At 38.8% G+C, this 19,139-nt stretch overlaps 1 protein-coding gene across 4 annotated transcripts in view; it reads right to left on the reverse strand.

The window, feature by feature from the left end:
- Window positions 1-19,139, reverse strand: part of LOC114026076 (paralemmin-2-like) — a 508,213-nt gene that overhangs the window by 266,479 nt on the left and 222,595 nt on the right. For 2 of the 4 annotated variants that reach the window (XM_027839691.1, XM_027839690.1), the window contains exons 7-8: window positions 14,960-15,061; window positions 311-1,018 (exon numbers count right to left, since the gene is read on the reverse strand). In XM_027839691.1, coding sequence (XP_027695492.1) covers window positions 311-1,018; window positions 14,960-15,061 — 810 coding nt within the window. Of the gene's footprint in view, window positions 1-157; window positions 1,019-14,959; window positions 15,062-19,139 lie in introns of those variants that run through there. The other 2 variants (XM_027839692.1, XM_027839696.1) reach the window with 2 other exon arrangements.

Consider the following 19,139-nt stretch of genomic DNA (forward strand, 5'->3'; position numbering starts at 1 on the left):
AGAATTACATGCCCTTCGCCCCTTGATTGGGAAAACTGGTAAGAAAAAAAAGTAAAAGAGAAAGAATACATTTGATGGAGGTAAAAAACAAAATAAGAACATCATGGTTCAGTTTATTGAGGAAAGAGAAATCAAAGCCATCCACCTGCAAGGCAATGAAGGCCTTTACTTCCAGTTCACAGTATTGCAGTTAGCTGTACAGAGAGGTCTATGTCAGTGACAGAGGGAGCAGAGGCTGCTCAGAAGGAGAGAGGAGAGAGAAGTGGTCACATGACAACACAGCATTGACAGCGTTTTTTCTTTTGGGTACCTGGAACTGGTTCTGTGGCCAGGCTCTCTTCCTTCACTTCAGGGGAGGAGGGCTCTGTGGTGTCTGACACAGGCTTCCCGGAGACAAGCTCAGCGGCATTTCCGTCAATAGTGGACACATCTGTCACTGTCTTCTCTCGAAGTGACTTCTCATCATCTTCGTCGATGAGAACCAATTCAGCTTTGATGGTCTCGTCATAGCCTAGCACCTTTTTAGCTTCTTCTTCCCCCTCTATGTTTTGGTAGCCCATGAAAATCATGGTCACTGGCTGGTCCATGCTCACATCCGGCACTTCAGCTCTAGGTTCTTTAGCCTGCTGTTCTATGTTCTCAGCAGAATAGTCTTTCCTTGATTTGTGGACCATTTCTAACTTTGCCTCTTTGCAGAGCATCTGTTCGTTTGTTTGGCCGAGTCTCCCGTCTACTATCACAGTCCTCTCCGACAAAGCCTTTGCCTCATGTCCTCCTCTAATGTTTGATTGTCCAGTTTTCTGAATAAAGTCATCTACATCCTTTGAGCTTAATTTATGAACTCCATTCTCTACCACGGTACCTCCCGAATGCACCTCATAGACTACTTTGGTACCATCATCATAGACTTTGGCTCCTCTCTGATGGACCCCCTCTGGGCCAATGGCTGATGTAGAGAGAATCTTGGTCTCTCCTGTTTGTTTGTCTTTCTCCACATTAATTTCCATGGCGTACACAGCTTGAATGAAAACAAGAGAGGAAGTGCATGTTACAACAAAAAAAGCCAGTGAATGGTTAATTGCCAAACAGACCAAAAAAAAAAAGTTATTGTGCCCATTTGCCTATCAAGCTATTTCTAAGTGCCAAGCATCCTATGTGTTAGAGTGAAGTATATATGGTGAATAGAGATGGTTACAGAGAATACAGCAGTATGTGCATTACAAAGACAAGTATAGTAAAGAGGTACCACACGTCAGTAGTGATCAGCCTGTCAGTCCTGTGCAAAGGAAGTTCAGTTAAGAGAGAGCCATGAATGACTGCTTAAGATTCAGTGTCATGTGGTGCATTAAGATTGGTAACATGCAAGCTGACCTTTATTATGGAGCTTACCTTCTAACTCACAGAAGAAGCGAGAATTTTTAAAAGCACTTAACATTCAAGTGGACTAACTCTAAAGTGTCATAGCCCTCTGGCCATTTTCCCTCAGAGACCTTTGCCCATTTCCAACTTCCCCTCTGTCTTCTTTGATGCCAGGCTTAGGATTCTGAAGTTAGGGGCTCTCTCACAGCTCTTTCACATTCTACTCCAAATAAAGTAAAAAAAACCAAACATTTTTTAAAGCTGTGGAAGTCTTCAGGTGATGTGAGCACTTGAGACACTTAACTTCCTTTCTTAAATAAATGACTAGAAGTAGGGGCAAGACTGAGTTTAGACTATCCATTCAGACTGGAGTATGGGAAGGATGGTCATTGGAGATCTAATTGCAGGCTCCAGTCCTGAAGGCCACAAACCCTTCTGCCCACTATGGCATTGCTCAAAAGGTGTAGAGAACAATTCACAGTTGAATCAGTCACTTGAGCATGTGTGATAAAGAAAAATGGAAATATACCATTTCTGGAAGAAGATAAGGCAATCTGCATGCTGGTCATATTTTTTTTTAAAGACTACAATAAAAAATTCAGAGTTTTATCTCTTCAAGGCATCCGATTATTAAAGTTTTACTTAATCCAAGGGAAATCTTATTTTTTTCCTCAAGAGGACACCTAACTTTGTCACACACACACACACACACACACACACACACACACACACACACACACACACAATGTACTCACACAGAGCAGTGATTAAAAAAGCAGATGTAGGGGCAGCTAGGTGGTACAGTGGATAAAGCACTGGCTCTGGAGTCACGAAGACCTGAGTTCAAATGTGATACTTACTAGCTGTGTGACCCTGGGCAAGTCCCTTAACCTGTTTGGGCTTCAGTTTCTTCATTTATAAAATAAGGGATTTGGACTACAATGCTTCTGAGAGATCCTTTTCCATTTTTAATTTTTGATCTTAAAAATCTATCTTCGATTGCGTACAGGAGAGCAGTTGTGCTCTGGGCAAGTGGGAGGTTAGGTTCCAAAGTAAGCCTTTCTAATTAGACAAAATTACCCCAGAAAATCCCAACAGTCACCCATAAAGTATAGAACCATTAAACAATTATTGCTGGAAAAGGATAGTGTCTCTGTAAAAGAGGGCAGTCTGTATCACAGAGGAGGTAGAGCAGAGAAAACAGTTGATTTTGAATTGTATTTTTCATGAATCCTTGTGAATGAGAGGTTCTTAACCTTTTTGGTCTCAGGACCACAAAGAGCTTTTGTTAATGTGGGGTTATATCTACTGATATTTACCATATTAGAAATTGAAGCTGCTAAAATTTTAAAAAATTGTTAATTCATTTAAAATAATGGTAAACTCATTACATCTTAACATAAATAATATTTTATTAAAAATAGGTGTATTTTCCAAAACAAAAATAATTCTAATGAGAAAAGTGGCATTGCTTTACATATTTTTGTAAACTTCTTTAATGTCTGACTTAATAGAAGATAGGTGGATTCTCATATCTGCTTCTAAATTGAATCTGTTATGATAAGTTATTTTGGTTGAAGAATATCTGGTTTCTCACAGGTAATGTACTTGGAAAAGGAAAGAGAATTTTAATAAGCAGATAATGTCTTAGTTTTATCAAAAAATAATTTTTGTATTATTATTTTTAATAATAATAATAATAATTATTCAATAATTATTGAATTATTGAAAGGGTGTCAGGGATAGCCCGGGGTCCAATACACTGAAGAACTTATGACTTTAGCTAATGATCAGAAGAGAGGTGGGAACAAGGACTTGTAATTAAATAGAAGAAAGTAAAACAGGTGAAAACTTAGCTGGCAGGAAAACTAATGATGGGGGAAGCCCTTGAAAGGGCATGTGAGGGTGTTACATTTCCATATGATTTTCTTCTTGTTTCATAACGAAGATAAAAAAAACACAGACACATTGAAAGTCTTTCAGTTTATCAGAAATGCTACAATGGCCAACTAAGGCTGTCCCTCTCATGAACTCTACCAGCTTTTAAGAAGGATGATAAGAATGTCTATGGGTATGATGAAGAGAAAACTGTATAATAACTCAGTGCCGGTAGCATGCAGGCAGGAGACTGAAAGAGGAGTCGATTTAAGACTGCAATTTTAATGCAAGGATTCTTCATCTTTCTTATGTCATAGACCCCTTTGGCAGTCTGGTGAAGCTTACTGACCCTTCTCTGAATAATATTTTTAATTGCATAAAATAAAATATATAGGATGACAAAGGAAACCAATGGTTAGTGAAAATAAAGATGTTTTTTCCCGTATCCAAATTTACAGACTCCCAAAATCCATATACCAACCCAGGTAATGAACCCCTTATCTCATGTCTTACTCTGGGGCTTATTGAGAAAGGCAGTTGTAATTATTGCACCATTTAAACTTTCATTTTTCTATGTACCTATGTATTCATCTATTTATCTATCTATCTATCTACCTATCTGTCTGTCTATCCATCTGTCCATCCATCTGTCCCTCTGTCTGTCTCGCTATGTATGAATGTAGCTGAACGGATCTAGTTGAATTCTAATAAGCTGAATGGCATATGATGTGCCTGAGCCTATGATGTTAGAGTAGAAAGAAACTTTACAGAACTCATTTAATAAAATTCCTCACTTTATATATGAGGAATCTGGGCCCCAGAAAAGTTCAGAGACTTGCCTAAGTCCACATAGGTGTTGAGGCATAAAGGTGGTCCAATACGACTCCACTGTGCATCCTACCCTGCCAGGTCCACATAATTTGCCGTAACAAACTGCAAATCTGGTCTAATATAAAGTAAGATAAATTTCTATTTAATAGTTTTTATTGGATTAAGGCAATGCAAATCTATTAGGGGCCTTTTTTGTTTCTCCTGCTTCAGGAGGAGTGTCTCTGAAAGTCAGAGGCACAGACTTTCAGCACATATATGTGGAGGTTCTTGGGAATGACAAGGGTTCAGTGGACCCTGAGTCAGCTTCACTGCAGCCAGGCCTCTTGCCTTGTGAAGGGGAGAGGCCCATAAAAGAGAAATCATGCACATGGTAGAAATGAGCAAGGGCTTTATGACAATTCCTGAAGATAGAAGCCAGCTAAGAAGAGAATGATTGGGAAAAGAAGCAAGCTTACTGGAAGAATGAAATAAACCACGGGACAATTTGTTTAAAAGGAAGGTCTATAAATCTATTTTAGTATGAACATGTTTCAATGGTCCTTCTTGAATATGCTTTAATGACAATAAACATTTGTATACAAATACATGCATGCATGTCACATACACTTAAAGCTGATGCCTTTGCTTCCTCACCATACGCTCTCTCTTTTACCCTTTGTAGTATGGTTTTAACTCTATCATTCTTCTGAAACCAATCTCTAAGGTCACTGATGACCATCTTATTGCCAAATCCAAGGTCTTTTTTCTTTTTTTAAAGTCTCATACTTTCTGGTCTTCTCTGAAGCGTTTGACACTATTGATCACTCTCTTCTATTGGATACTCTCCTCTTCTCCTTTGGCTTTTACTCTCCTTGTTCTCCATCTACCTCTCAAACAACTTCTTTTACTCTTTCGTTGACTCTTTATCCTTTTCCTAATATCTTTTAAGGAAGATGAACTGCAAGGTTTAGTTCTTGGTATCTTTTTTCTCTATAACCCTTTGCCCTGGCAATCACACTTAGTCTCATGGCTTCCACTGTTATCTCTGCACAGAATATTCCTAAATCTTTAAGTCCAGCCCTGACATCTCTTTTGAACTTCAGACCCACAATTCCAACTGCCTTTAAGCTGTTTCCACCTGGATATCTTACCACATCAACGTATCCCAAAGTAAGGTGTTTTCTTTCCCTTGCTTCTCATCAAAAAAGTCTTGCTAATTCCACTTCTATGCTATTGCTCAAAACTGTCCCCTCTTTTATATTTTCACTGCAACCAACCTAGTGAAGGTCATTTTAGTATTGCTCACCTCATTTTTTGTAATAATCTTCAAACACATGTTCCTACCTCTCTTCTCTCCCCATCTAATTTATTTTTCTACGCAATGCCAGACTAGGGTTCCTTATTAATAGATCTAATCATGTCATGCTTTTGCTTGAAAATCTTCAGTGGCTTCCTGTGTTGTACAAAGTAAAGTTCATTCTTCTTTGCTTAGCATTGAAAGCCTTTCACAAACTGATGTTATTCTACCTTTTCAGGCTTTTATTCTAGTAGTATAAAACAGTATTATATAATACTCCATTACATATACTCTACCCTCTAGCCAAGCTGAATTATTCTTTTCCCTCAGGACACACATTGTATTTTCCTACCTATGCTTGTACAGTTTCCTGTGCCAGTGCCAATTACTTTCTTATTATTCAGTCATTTTTTTCAGTCATGTCTGACTCTTTGTGATCCCATATGGAGTTTTCTCGGCAAAGATACCGAAGAGATTTTTTACACCTCATTTTACAGATAAAGAAACTGTGGCAAACAGGGTTAAATGACTTGCCTGGGATCACACAGATAGTAAGTGTCTGAGGCCAGATTTGAACTCATGGAGACAAATATTCCTGACTCCGGGTCCAGGACTCTATCTACTTTGCCACCTAGCTGCTCCAATTATTTACTACTCATTATTGAAAGCCCAGAGCAAATGCTAACTCCTTCAGGAAGCCTTCTCTCCTTTATCGCTTTACCTTCTCACCCTTCCTAACCTTGAATCTTAGCACTTAGTTTTGAACCTCTCTAATACAGTTGTTACATGTTACAGTTATTTGTGCATATGTTTTATATCTCTACGAGATGGTAAGCTTCATGAAAGAATGGATCTTTCGTCATGCAGAGTGGAAAGAAATCTGAACATGAGTATAAGAATTCAAATCCAACTTTGCTACTCACCCCTTGTGTGATTTAACCTCTTCCTCATTTGTAAAATGAGGGGGTTAGATTAGATGATCTCTAGGTTTCCTTCTAGTTCAAGATTTATAATTTTATGAAATGTCTGTATCTTCTCCAATACCCAGTATGGTGCTTTTCACATAGGAAGTGCATAATAAATGCTGTTAAATGGAATACTCCAAGGATTCATGACTGGGGTGGTGCCAATTCTCTTAGGATGAACCTCTCCAAACTTAGCCTAAGCTAGTCAATCAATGAAAGACACAGAGTCCATTACTGGATCTGAACTCAAAGCCTTTCTAGTCTGGTAGGAAATGTCAGAACTTGTACTCTCATTATCACAACCATAAAGAGTCCAAGGACATCTCTGTACCAGGTGGAGGCAATGAAGGAAAAAGAGTTTTGTGGAGGCTTTACTCTCAGACCATGTTCAATCCACTGGAAACTTGGACTCCACTCCTCAGTCTCCCTGCTCTGATAGGTGAGCCTTTTGTCTCATCTTGAAGGGAACCAGACCTCCATGCAGGGGCAGGCTGGAGCCAACTCTAACTGGCTTGAAGGAGTTGATTGTTAAATTTTCAGTGTGAGCACTGATAATTCAGAAATCTGTAATTATTAACAAATCAGGGCTTGACTTACTGTTTTCTTGATTATCTAGATTTTAAAAAGTGTTGATAATTTGGATTAAATTTAAGTGTGTGTGCATAATTTTTTTTTCCTGTAAAGGCTGGTTGTTAAACATTTACCAGCACACCCCTGCCTCCATGACACTTACTGTGGTTTCTTATATAGACCTAGCATTTATACAGCACTTTAAGTTTTGCAAAGCACTTTACAAATATTATCTCATTTTATCTTCACAACAACCCTCATAGATAAAGTGCTATTATTATCCCCATTTTACAGATGAGGAAACTGAAGATGGAGGTTAAGTGACTTGCCCAGGGTCACATAGCTATTAAGTATCTGAAGCCTGATTTGAACTTAGGACTTCCTGACTCCAGTCCAGCAGTCTACCCACTGTGCTACCCAACTGCCTCTAGGTAGTTTCTCACCATCCTTCCCATGGGTACCTGTTCTAGCACCCTTTTATGAATTATTTTCCTCCATTAAAATGTAAGCTTATTGAGGACAGAGACCACCCTGTTTACTTTGTATTTATATCTCTAGTGCTTTTCACTGTACCTCACACATAGTAAGTACTTAACAAATGAGCTTTCCTTCTTTTCTTCCTTTCTGTATACATACATACGTATATACACACACACACACAGACACACACAGACACATACACATAAGTTGTGTGTGTATATATTATGCTTGCCTCTCTCATTTTTACCCTCAACATTAGAGAACTGGCCACTAAATTTTTGGCCACAGCAGCTTGTAAAGACCATCTACTAACAAATGGAGGGACCTGAGATTTATATCTCCCGAGGGAGGGAGTATGCAGGGCAATCATGAATCTTTGACATATTCATTTTACCAGTATTTCATATGCTGCATACAGTGTATATTTCCAGAGGCAGTGTGGTATAGTAGACAGATTGGTACAGCAGAGGATTGCTCTGAGACTAGGAAGATGTGGGTTTAAGTCTTGCCTTGGGTGACTGTGGGCATGTTACTTAACCTCTTGGTGCTCCCAGCACCTCTATAAAGACTCTTAAGTCACAGTTTTTTAGCACTGATAGAAATTGTTTTCTCATTGGGAGTTCTTCATGCTAAGGATCACAGATCCATTCCCCTGCTCCCCATGTTTATTAATGTATATGCTGATATCTATAAATATACTTATATATTTATACATGTATATACAAATTACTTTCAAATAATTTTCTTTCACTCCTTATAACCAGTGAGGCGGCTGGGGAGACGTTATTTTCATTGCAAAGATGAGGACAATAAGATACAAAATGGTTAAATGACTACTTGCCAAGGGGCCCACAGCAAATGAACAGATGCAGAGCTAGCATTACATTCTGTGGCCTCTGGGTTTAGTTTGGCTGATGAATAATGCAGGCGGGCTATAAAATATCCCCCCAATCCCTCTTATCATGAGGACAGCACAGATATTAGGGGTATAGTGAGGGTAATATCCAAGTATGGGCTTCAGTGGATGTGAGGCCCCTGCTGAGCAAGAGAGACAGGGCAAAGATTGGGGATTGGGGATGGTGGGGGTAGGAGGAAGTGAGGCAGAAGGTGGTTGGGGGCAGGATACTTTTTTGAATCTCAAAAGTTAACTAGGGAGCACAGTAGATACAGCACTGGGCCTGGAGTCAGAATGGGCCTGGAATCAGAAACACAGAATTTAAATCTGGCTTCAGCCGCTTACTAGTTATATGACCCTGGGAAAGTCACTGAACCTCTGTCTGCCTCAGTTTCCTCAGCGGTAAAATGGGGACTTCACAAGTTATTATGAGGATCAAACGAGATATTTGTAAAGGGCCTGGCAGATGACAGGAGCTTAATAAATGTCTCTTTCTTTCTAACAGGTTTGAAAATGAAAGGGAATTCAATTTAGTACTACTGGGAATATACAGAGGGAGAAAACCAAGACCTTCTAACATGGAAGAGACTCACATTCAAGGGCATACACAAATTAGAATCAACAAATTAGCATGAATGATGCATGCACTGCCTTTGTTTAGTTGTTTTCAATCCCATTCAACTCTTCGTGACACCATTTAGCAAAGATATTGGAGTGGTTTGTTATTTCCTTCTCCAGCTCATTTTACAGATAAGGAAATTGAGACAAACAGGATTATGTGACTTGTGCAGGGTAACACAGCTGTTAAGTATCTGAGGCTGGATTTGAACTCCGGTCCTCCTTTCTCTAGGGCGGCTGCTTTATCCACTGTACCACCTAACTGCCCTTGGGTTTTTTAAAAAAAAAATTTACTTTAATCAAACAATATGATTTCATCTTTGTATAGTTCAGAATGTTATCCAAACCAGTGTCTCTCCCAATTTACTACTTTTAAAAAGAAAAAAAAAAGACTCAATTTTGGTTAAGGAAAAAGTGTGTTGTTCTTGCACTGATTAAATCGCAGATCTTGATTTTTAAAAAATATCTCCTGGATGGCCCTTTCAATGACTAACCATTATCTTAATTAAGTGAACTCTTTCTTTCAAGGGAGGAACACATCTAATATACTTTATTACACTGTAGAACTGAGAAACAGAAGCAGTGTGGTATAAAAAAATACTGAGCTGGGAATCTGGAGACTCAAATTCTAGTTCCCAGCCCGCCTTTAACTTGTGGTTTTCCCCTTTGAGCAAATTACTTCCCAACTCAGTCTCAGTTTCTTCATCTGTACAATGAAGAATTAGACCTGATGATCTCTAAGCTCTCTACCAGCTCTAATTCTGCTCCCTATTGCAATAACACACAGACTAAAACATTAGCTTCAAGTGAAGATATCAAATCCACCTCTTTCTCTTTTTCTTCCAAAGGAACAACCCACTTGGAATATGAGGATGCTGGAGTCATCCACACTTAGCCCCTCCAATATGTTGTCACTAATGTAAAAGAGACTGGGTGTTGTATATATGCATCATGATGAATTAAATTTTATTATAACATGACCTTCTCCCCTTATAATGTTTGATAGAAGCCTACTTACTGTTACTTAAAATAATATTCTGCAGATCTGATGGATAAATCATGTATCTAGTCAGTATGGTGCTCTACATAGAAAAGAATGTAAATCAACACTAGTTGAATGAATGAGGGAGAAACAGAGGAAGGGAGAGAGAGAAGGAGAGGAAAGAAGGAAAGGAAAAATAGGAAAAAACAAGAAAGGAAGGAAGGAGAAAGGAGTGGGACTGATGGCTGCCTGTAATAATAATAGCCAGCAAAGTACTTTATAAATATGTCATTTGATCCTCACAACAACACTGGGAGGTATGTGTTATTATTGTCCCCATTTTACAGATGAAGAAACTGAGGCAGGAGTAGTTAAGGGACTTATCCAGGATCATAAAGTTAGTGTCTGCAGCCAAATTTAAAATCAGGCCTTTCTGACTCCAGATCCAGTGCTCTATACACTGAATCACCCAGTTGCCCCTAAGAAACTCTTCTCATAGTGAATGTGGATTCTCTCTGGTTAAGCATGTTTACGTACACATTGGATAATAGTTTCCAAGTTGGAAGGAACCTCTGCAGTCACCTAATCCAACACCTTCATTCTACAGATGAGATATTGGAGGGCCAGGGACATAAATCAACTTGCTAAATGTCACAAAAATAGCAAGTAAAAGAGTTTGAATTCAAACCCTGGTCCTTTGACTCTAAAGATGTATATCTCCATTTTGCACTTTACTATGTCTCTGCTAAAAGCACCATTTTTCGAAAGCTTCTCTTGACATTGGTAATATAAAAATATGGCTGTTATTATCTCACCCATTATGATTATATTGTTGCTAATAATAATTCAGAGTGGTGCCTCTCTTTCAATTCAGACATTGATCTAGACCAGAGGTGTTGTGTGTAGGCCACATGCAGGCCACCACAACACTCCAACTGACAGGGATTGGGGGGGAGGTAGGGATTAAAATGTAACTGGGAGATATTTGACTAAATAAATAAAAATGCAATAAAACAAAGATAGTGTTAATATCTGTTTTTCTAAACCAATATATGCCCACAGGGATCCTTATATATGGTTCAGTGGTTCCATTTCTCTTTGAATTTGACACTATTGATCTAGAACAATGAAAGAAAAGTCTCAGAGTCAAAATTTGGATAATATTTGACTACTCACCTCACAAATTTGTGAGGAAAGTGGTTTGCAGACCTTAAAGTGCTACAGAAAAGTGCTATTTATTTACACTATTTGGATTGTTGAACTTTCATAGTATATTTAAGTATGAGGGAGGAGATTTCTATTTCTGCTCAAAAGTATTTGGTTTCTCCCCAATGTCTATTGTCCAAAGTTCAAACGATTTTTTCCTGACATTTTCTATTCTCTCCTCTTTGGAATATCTTCATTCACTCCTTGAGTAGGCAACATGTTACAGTTGGAAAGAAAGAACACTGGCTTCCAAGTCAGAATATATAGGTTCAAATTCTCCATCTGATACTTGTGATTATATATTGCAATATTTTAATAATACAAATTGTTTAATTATTATATTTTTATTATTTATTTATACTGCTACATATTATTAGCTTTGTGGGAGGTCACACAAAATCACTTAACCTTGCTGGGCCTTATTTGCTCTGCTGTAAAATGAGGAGGTTGGACTTCCACTTCCAAATCTGTGATCCTTAAATCTTTATCTGTTGAATCTCCACGTCTTCTTAATTTTACAGCTAGCATTCACATGATGCTTAAGTTTGCAAAGCACTTCACAAATTTATTTCACTTGATCAACAACTCTGGGAGGTAGATGCTCTTATTGTCCCTATATTACAGATGAGGAAACTGAGGCACAGAGAGGCTAAGTGACTCGCCCAGGGTTATACAGCTAGTGACTGAGACTGGATTTGAAAAGTTCAATGCATAATAATAATAATTATGATAGCTAGCATTTATATAGTGTCTACTACGTGCCAGAGACTGTGCTAAGCACTTAGCAATTTTTATCTCATTTGGTTCTCATGGCAACCCTGAGGGATAAATGCTATTATTAGCCCCATTTAACAGATGAGGAAACAAGCAAACAAAGGTCAAATGACTTGCTTAGGGTTACACAGCTATTAGATTTGAACTAAGGTCTTCTTGTCTCCTGGCTCAGTGCAACCTAGCTAATTACTTAACTTCCTTCAGAAAGCCTTCTTTGATCCTTGATTGAGACCTCTTATATCTAAAGAGTACTTTGTTTTACACATTTCTAATGCATTTACTGTGCATTATTACTGTGTTTTATTATCTGGGATATATTTTGACCCCTTATTTCACTAAGTCCCATAAGAGGTGGGATTCAACCTTACCTAACTTTGTTACCACAGTATTCTATGTAGAGTAGGCGTCTAAAATATTTAAATGTTGAATGAATGAAAAGAATGGAGGTACACAAGCATTTAATTTTCTTAATGATGATAAATTTCTTAATGATGATAAATTTCTATGCACTTGAATGGTATAACCACTGAAAGCAACCTTCTCTTGTGGATCGACTTTCTTCCATCTTTATTTTTTCATCATCTCTTGTTCTGTCTGTAGTGTGATTTGTTTGGGGGAAGGGGAGATTTGAATGTCAGGAAATGACTAAGACAGGGATCTATCCACAAGTGATTTTCAAAACAAAGAAATGAAAAATGGGGCCTACAATCAATGAGATACGCAATAACAAAAGGAACGACCAGTTAGTAAATTGTGTTGACCTCATAAGAACTTTCTCTCTTTCTTTGGCACCATTACACAAACTCTTGGTGTTCAGGAAGCCAAACTTTTCATTTTGCATGTAAACTTTTAGCCATTTAACCTCAGGGTGAGTACTCCAATGCTAAGCACATTCAGTTTTACTAATGACTATAAATTCAAGCAAGAGGCAAATCCAATGTCCTGCTTGCAGGTTTCAAATTTTGGTTTTGTAAGTAATAAATGCTTAACTGTGGAAATCTACTCTTTTGTGATTTTATAGTTACAATATGCTCAGTAGGTTAGCATGTGAGGAGCTATGGAAATGTAGAGGGGAGCTAGGTGATGCAGTGAATAGAGTGCCGGGCCTGCAGTCAGGAAGACTCAGCTCCCTGAGTTCAAATTTGACCTCAGACACTTACTAGATGTGTGACCCTGGGCAAGTCATTTAACTCCGTTTGCCTCAGTTTCCTCATCTGTAAAATAAGTTGGAGAAGGAGATGGCAAAACACTCCAGTGTCTTTGCCAAGAAAATCTCAAATGGGGTCACAAAGAGTGGGACACAACTCAGATGACTGAACAACAACAAAATGGAAATGTAGAGAGGCAAAGTCAGGTATCAGATAGAGGGCTGGCTTTGGAGTTAGGAAGACCTGGGTTATGACACATACTAGCTGTGGACAGCTCTCTAAGACTGTAAGTTACAGATGAATTATGTATGTGCAATGGTAAATCCTTGGATTACATGCCTCTCCATCTTTCCCTCCCTTCTAATTCAGCCTACAAAGTAAATTTAACAGTCTATTAGTTTTGTGTAGGGCAGATAGATGGCACAATGGATAGAGTGCAGGCTTGAAGTCAGAAGACTCATCTTCCTGAGTTCAAATCTGGCCTCAAACACTTACTAGCTGTGTGACCCTGGGCAAGTCACTTAACCCTGTTTGCCTCAGTTTCCTCATCTATAAAATGAGCTGGAGAAGGAAATGAAAAACCATTCCAGTATCTCTGCCAAGAAAACCCCAAAATGGGGTCACAAAGAGTACAGATAAAAAAAAGTTTTACATGCATTCACCTTCACATACCAATAATAGATTTTCTGTACCACGGCACTTGTACCAACTGAGTTTATATTTATATTTTTTTGAGTTTATATTTATATTAAAGTAATTGATATGTGTTGGTATGCACTACTTTAAGCAAATTCTTTATAAAAGCTCTAATTTATAGAAAATAAACATTAAAAACTAAAAAGATATAGACTAAGCTAGATCATCTCTATGATCTCTTCCAACTCTAAAATTCCAGATTTTATGTTTCTTCTCTTTATGAGGAAGGGCAGAGTGGTGTATACAGAAGGCAGGAAGACCCAGATTCATTCTACCTCTGACATGTACTGGTTGTGTGACCTTAGGCAATTCACGCAACCTCTAAATGTTCTAGGCAACTTTCTAAGACTATGAGATGCAGAGAAGATGCCAACCTGCATTAGTAGAAGGAGGGTCCTTATCCAAGAGCTCATTCCAAGGAAATCACAGGTCCAGTCCCTGTCCTTTTACAAAAGGTTTCACCAAAGAGCTCCTTTAAATAGCAAGCTCTCCTAGCACACTGAAAGCATGATTTGATATGTTGTTTGTTTGTTTTTAAATCAATTTATATTCAACTTTACTGATCACACCTACTATATGAAATGAGGCATACACATAAGTACATAATATGACTAGTACATCACTCTGGAGACATCTATAAATACAAGAAACAACAGCAAAAAAAATACATATTCTTTGAAGGGCTATGATTTTCTTCAGAGGCCAGTAAGGCTAAGAATGACCCTACCCACTCACCTCTTTGAGAGAGAGAGTGTGTGTGTGTGTGTGAGTGTGTGTGTGTGTGTGTTTGTATGTATGTATAGATAAAGAATTCCCAAAGTGTTGGATAATGCACTTAAATAGGCCATTTAAAACACCATACACAGATATTAGACCTTGTTCTCCTCTCTGGTTGAGTTCCAACTGGGGTAAATGTAAGTTACTGAAGAGAGGGTAGTAATATTTGATTCATACAGACTTATTTTGACACAGTGACAGAGATAAAGCAGAGTAATGAACAAGGCAGACAAATACTCAAATTCCAAAAGGGACTCTCCCAACCCCCAATATTACTGGTTTCCCTGTGATGGCCTTTCATCTGGTCACAAGATACTAAACATATCACTTTTCTTTGTCTCACACAGTTCTTGGGAGGGGGCTTGCTTGAGAAAAGATGTCCAACAAGACTTAGTGAGGTAGAAAGGCATCTGGGCAAGAGGGCCATTATTAAAGTTATCAGGGAAAAAAAGGACACTGGCCCCTGGTTTGACTTTCATAAACACAGAGGTCCTCCAGACTTACCAGCTACCCTGCTCGTCCCGTCTTGCTCAGGAGATGATTCTGTTGTTCGTGAATAGAGGATTGGCAAGTCAGGGGACTGGGTGTAAATGTAATTTACTGCATCTAGTATCAGAGAACAGGGAATACAATTAGGGACAGTGTTTAGAGGCTCTGATGGCTTCACTGCTTAGGCAGCAGCATGCTCACTTATCAGCCACACACAATAGACATCAGAGCTTTCCACTGAATAACTGGATAAGGTAAACAAAATGTAGAGCCATTTGCCCAGGGACTGGGATTCAATAGACTAGCTGAGGTAGGAGGGAATTGGTCCAGATGAGTCCAGCTCTGGGACCATCACATGTATTCAATTATTTGTCAGGAGGTTTTGGTAGCAAAGCAATGACCTCGAAAAGGATATAAAGAAATAGGGGCAGCCTGGCGGCACTGATGAATTAGCGATGTCTAAATAAGCCTATGTAACATACTACTTTAAAATCCATCTTGGGTTTACCTTCTATAGTAGAAAGATTAATAGTTAATTAACTCACTACTACTGATTTTTTTGGATATGTGTTCATGTTATAGAATTTGTTCTCTGAAATCAATACTGCAGACAATCTGGTTTAACTGGTGAAGATGAGTATTGAGATTCAAATGAACTCACATTGACTTCTATCTCAGAAACCCAACCTATTGGAAAGCAGCTGTATTTTTAAAAAATTTTTTTTTCTTGGTGAGGCATTGGGGTTAAGTGACTTGTCCAGGTCACAGCTAGTAAGTGTTATGTGTCTGAGGCCGAATTTGAACTCATGTTCTCCTGACTCCAGGGCCAGTGTTCTATATATTGCACCACCTAGCTGCCCCAAAGAAGCTGTCTTGAAGTGACATGGGCTATCTTGGGAGGAAATAGCCTCTCTTCCTTGGCCTTCTGTGTATAGAAGCTGCAGCTAGGTGGGGCAGGAGATAGAGTGCAGGGTCTTGAGTCAGAAAGACTCACCTTTCTGAGTTCAAATCCAGAGTCAGACACTTACTAGCTGTGTGACCCTGGACAAGTCACTTCAGTCTGTTTGCCTTAGTTTCCTCATCTGCAAAATGAGCTGGAGATGGAAATGACAAACTATTCCAGTATCTTTGCCAAGAAGATCCCAAACAGGGTCATGAAGAGTCGGACATGATTTAAAAATGACTGAAAAACAACATACAGAAGCTGGATGAACATCTCATAGGGATCCCTGTTCAAGTATAGATTGGATTAGGTGACATCTGATATATCTTCTAACCCTAGTAGTACTGTGATTCTGCGATGCTGGCTTCCCGAAGTCATTTTTATGAAGATAAATATGGTAGTATTCTGCAGAATGAACTGGAGGTGGAGAGACCAGTTAGGAGGCAGTTGGAAGTAGTTCAGGTTAGAAGAAACAAGGGTCTGAACTAAGATGACACTAGGCTCAAGAATTCAGGGTATGACTGTTTTATGCAAAGCAATGATGAGATTCCATGAGTATTATAACTATTAGAGGTATAATTGGGGCTTTGAACCCTAGATCTATTATTTGTTACTAAATCTTCTCTTAGGTGATGAAGCCTCTCTAAGAAGAAACCAGTCTGTGAGAAGAAAATAAACAGGAAATCATCCCTCTTTCATAATAACTGATATTTTACAGAATGCTTTTAAGGTCTGCAAAGAACTTTCCAGTATTAGCTCAATTTAGCGTCCCATTTTACACATGGGGTTTTTTCCCATCCTAATTCACAGACTCACTGAGGTCTATCTCTGTTAGGAGAGAAAGATGACCTTAGGAAGCTTGCGTTCAAATCATCTTTAATACAGATTGTTTTGGTGACTCCGGGAAAATCACTTAACCTCTCAGAACTACAGACAACTAAGATGCTAAATTACAGAGCAGGTGCCAGTGTGAACTGGGGGTTCCTTTACTAGGAGTTAGTTCCTTATGCCAACGAAATTAGAGGTGTGATCTCCCCATTCCAAAAACGTGCTATATAAATTTAACATATTATTGATATAATTTTCACTGATTCCACAACTATGTTAGACATTTCCACTCCTTTCTATATCACAGTCATATATACACTTACTCCTCAACCTCTTGCAATCTATCTTCTAAAGAACAATTTAAACTGAGTGGTAAGAGCAGAAGTCAACGTTGTTGTTCAGTTTTTTCAGTCATGTCTGACTCTTCGTAACCCTATCTGGGATTTTTCTTAGAAAAGATACTGAAGTGGTTTGCAATTTCCTTCTCCACTTCATTTTATAAATGAGGAAACCAAGGCACACAGGGTCACAGAACTAGTAAATGTCTGAGGTCAGATTTGAACTCAGGAAGATGAGTCTTCCTGATTCCAGGGCTTGCATTCTATGCACTGTGCCATCTGGCTGTCCACAATTACAGATGTCAATAGTGACCTCTTAATTCCCAATCCAGTGGGTTACTTCCTCAGATATCATCATGATCCTTGACCTCTTTGAAGAATTTTATATGGGTGACCACACTCTTCCTGAAACTCCTCCTTTGGCTTCTGGGATGCTATGCTCTTAGCAGTCCCCTTCTGCTTCCACCCACTAGCAAGGTTTTGTTTTTGTTTTTGTTTTTGGCTAGGCAATGGGGTTAAGTGACTTGTCCAGGGTCACACAGCTAGTAAGTATCAAGTGTCTGAGGCTGGATTTGAACACTCGGGTCCTCCTGAATCCAGCCAGGGCCAGTGTTCTATCCACTGCGCCACCTAGCGGCCCCCTACTAGTAAGGTTTATGGTGATTATAGAGTGGATCTGGTAACTCTGAAAGCCTTGGAAAACAGGGCCAAATCAAAAGACCTGGGTTGTAGTTATCAGCTGATTTGTGCATATTTGTGTCAGGGTGCACATGTGCACAGACTTCCACAGCATAGCCACTGGCAGAGAGTTAGTAACTCCTGGGTGACTTTATTAGAGGGGTGGAGATGTGAATCAAAAGTTTTCAGGTTTCCTTATCCACCAAACATGGATATGTGAAGTGGGTAGAATGAAACTAGGTCTCTTCAGCAGCCTTGCTTCAGTTCTCTGATTATAGGGACAGCTCTGACCTGGTTCCATTATAACATTACAGATTACAGGATCGCAATGATTTGGAGGGGAGTCTTGATTTATTTATTTTTTTCTCTCTAGGAGTGCAGGGCTATTAACTGAACTTTTGGAGAATGTAAGTTCATTGAGGTCAGGGACTTTTTTTGCCTCTTTATTCTCAGTGCTTAGTAAACGTTTGTTGAATCAAATTAAAGTCGTTGTTTTTTTTTAAATTAGATCTGTGATTTTATTGGCATAGGGAATTCTCAGTAAGGAAATTCCTCTTACCAACGCAAATGGTACCTGCTATGCAATTTATGGTTTTAGAGATTTGTTTGGGGGCACTGAAAGATGAAGTGAATTGCTCAGAAAGTATGTTTAAGAGGTAGGATTCAAACCCGGGTCTTCTCAACTCTGAATATGGTGATCTACCTACTACATCACAGTTTCTATAAACAGAAGATTAATGGTTAATATGGAAAGTTCATGGTAATGGACTACCACATTTTATATTCAGCACAGCTGATACCAACCATTATTGCAACACCATTGTGTGAGTTAATAACACATAATAAATCTTGGAAGGCTTGTCTCACAGTGTCATGTAGACTTCTCTGACCATGAGTTTGCCAGTGCTCAAGCCATAACCTAACATAATATTCACCTTCCGTCAGCCTGACATTCAAGGTTCTCCATAGTTGGGTGCTACCATACCTTCACAGCTTTTCTTGACACCTTTCTCTATTATGTCTGTTAGACTCCAATCAGACTAGCTTATTCACTGTTCCCTGGACGGATCTGCACTTTACTCTTTGGTTATGCCATTCTTTGTCCCTATAATATCTTTTGCCAGTATCACTAACTATTCATTCAACAAGCCTTTAATTCAATAAGCATTAATTGAATTCTTATTGTATTGAAAGGCATTATTTAAGGCCCTGAGGATAAAAAAAAAGAAAAGAAATATAGTACCTGCCCTCAAAGAGCCTGGAATACAGTTGGGGGAAAGAAATATGAACACAAATAACACTCCAACTTAGAGAATGATTAAGCACATAGGAGAGTGACCTGAGATTTTAAAGGAAGGAGGGGAAACTGTGTGTGTGTGTGTGTGTGTGTGTGTGTGTGTGTGTGTGT

The sequence above is a fragment of the Vombatus ursinus genome, unplaced genomic scaffold, assembly GCF_900497805.2.
Source record: "Vombatus ursinus unplaced genomic scaffold, bare-nosed wombat genome assembly UNPS02014832.1, whole genome shotgun sequence".
In the NCBI taxonomy this organism is placed as follows: domain Eukaryota; kingdom Metazoa; phylum Chordata; class Mammalia; order Diprotodontia; family Vombatidae; genus Vombatus; species Vombatus ursinus.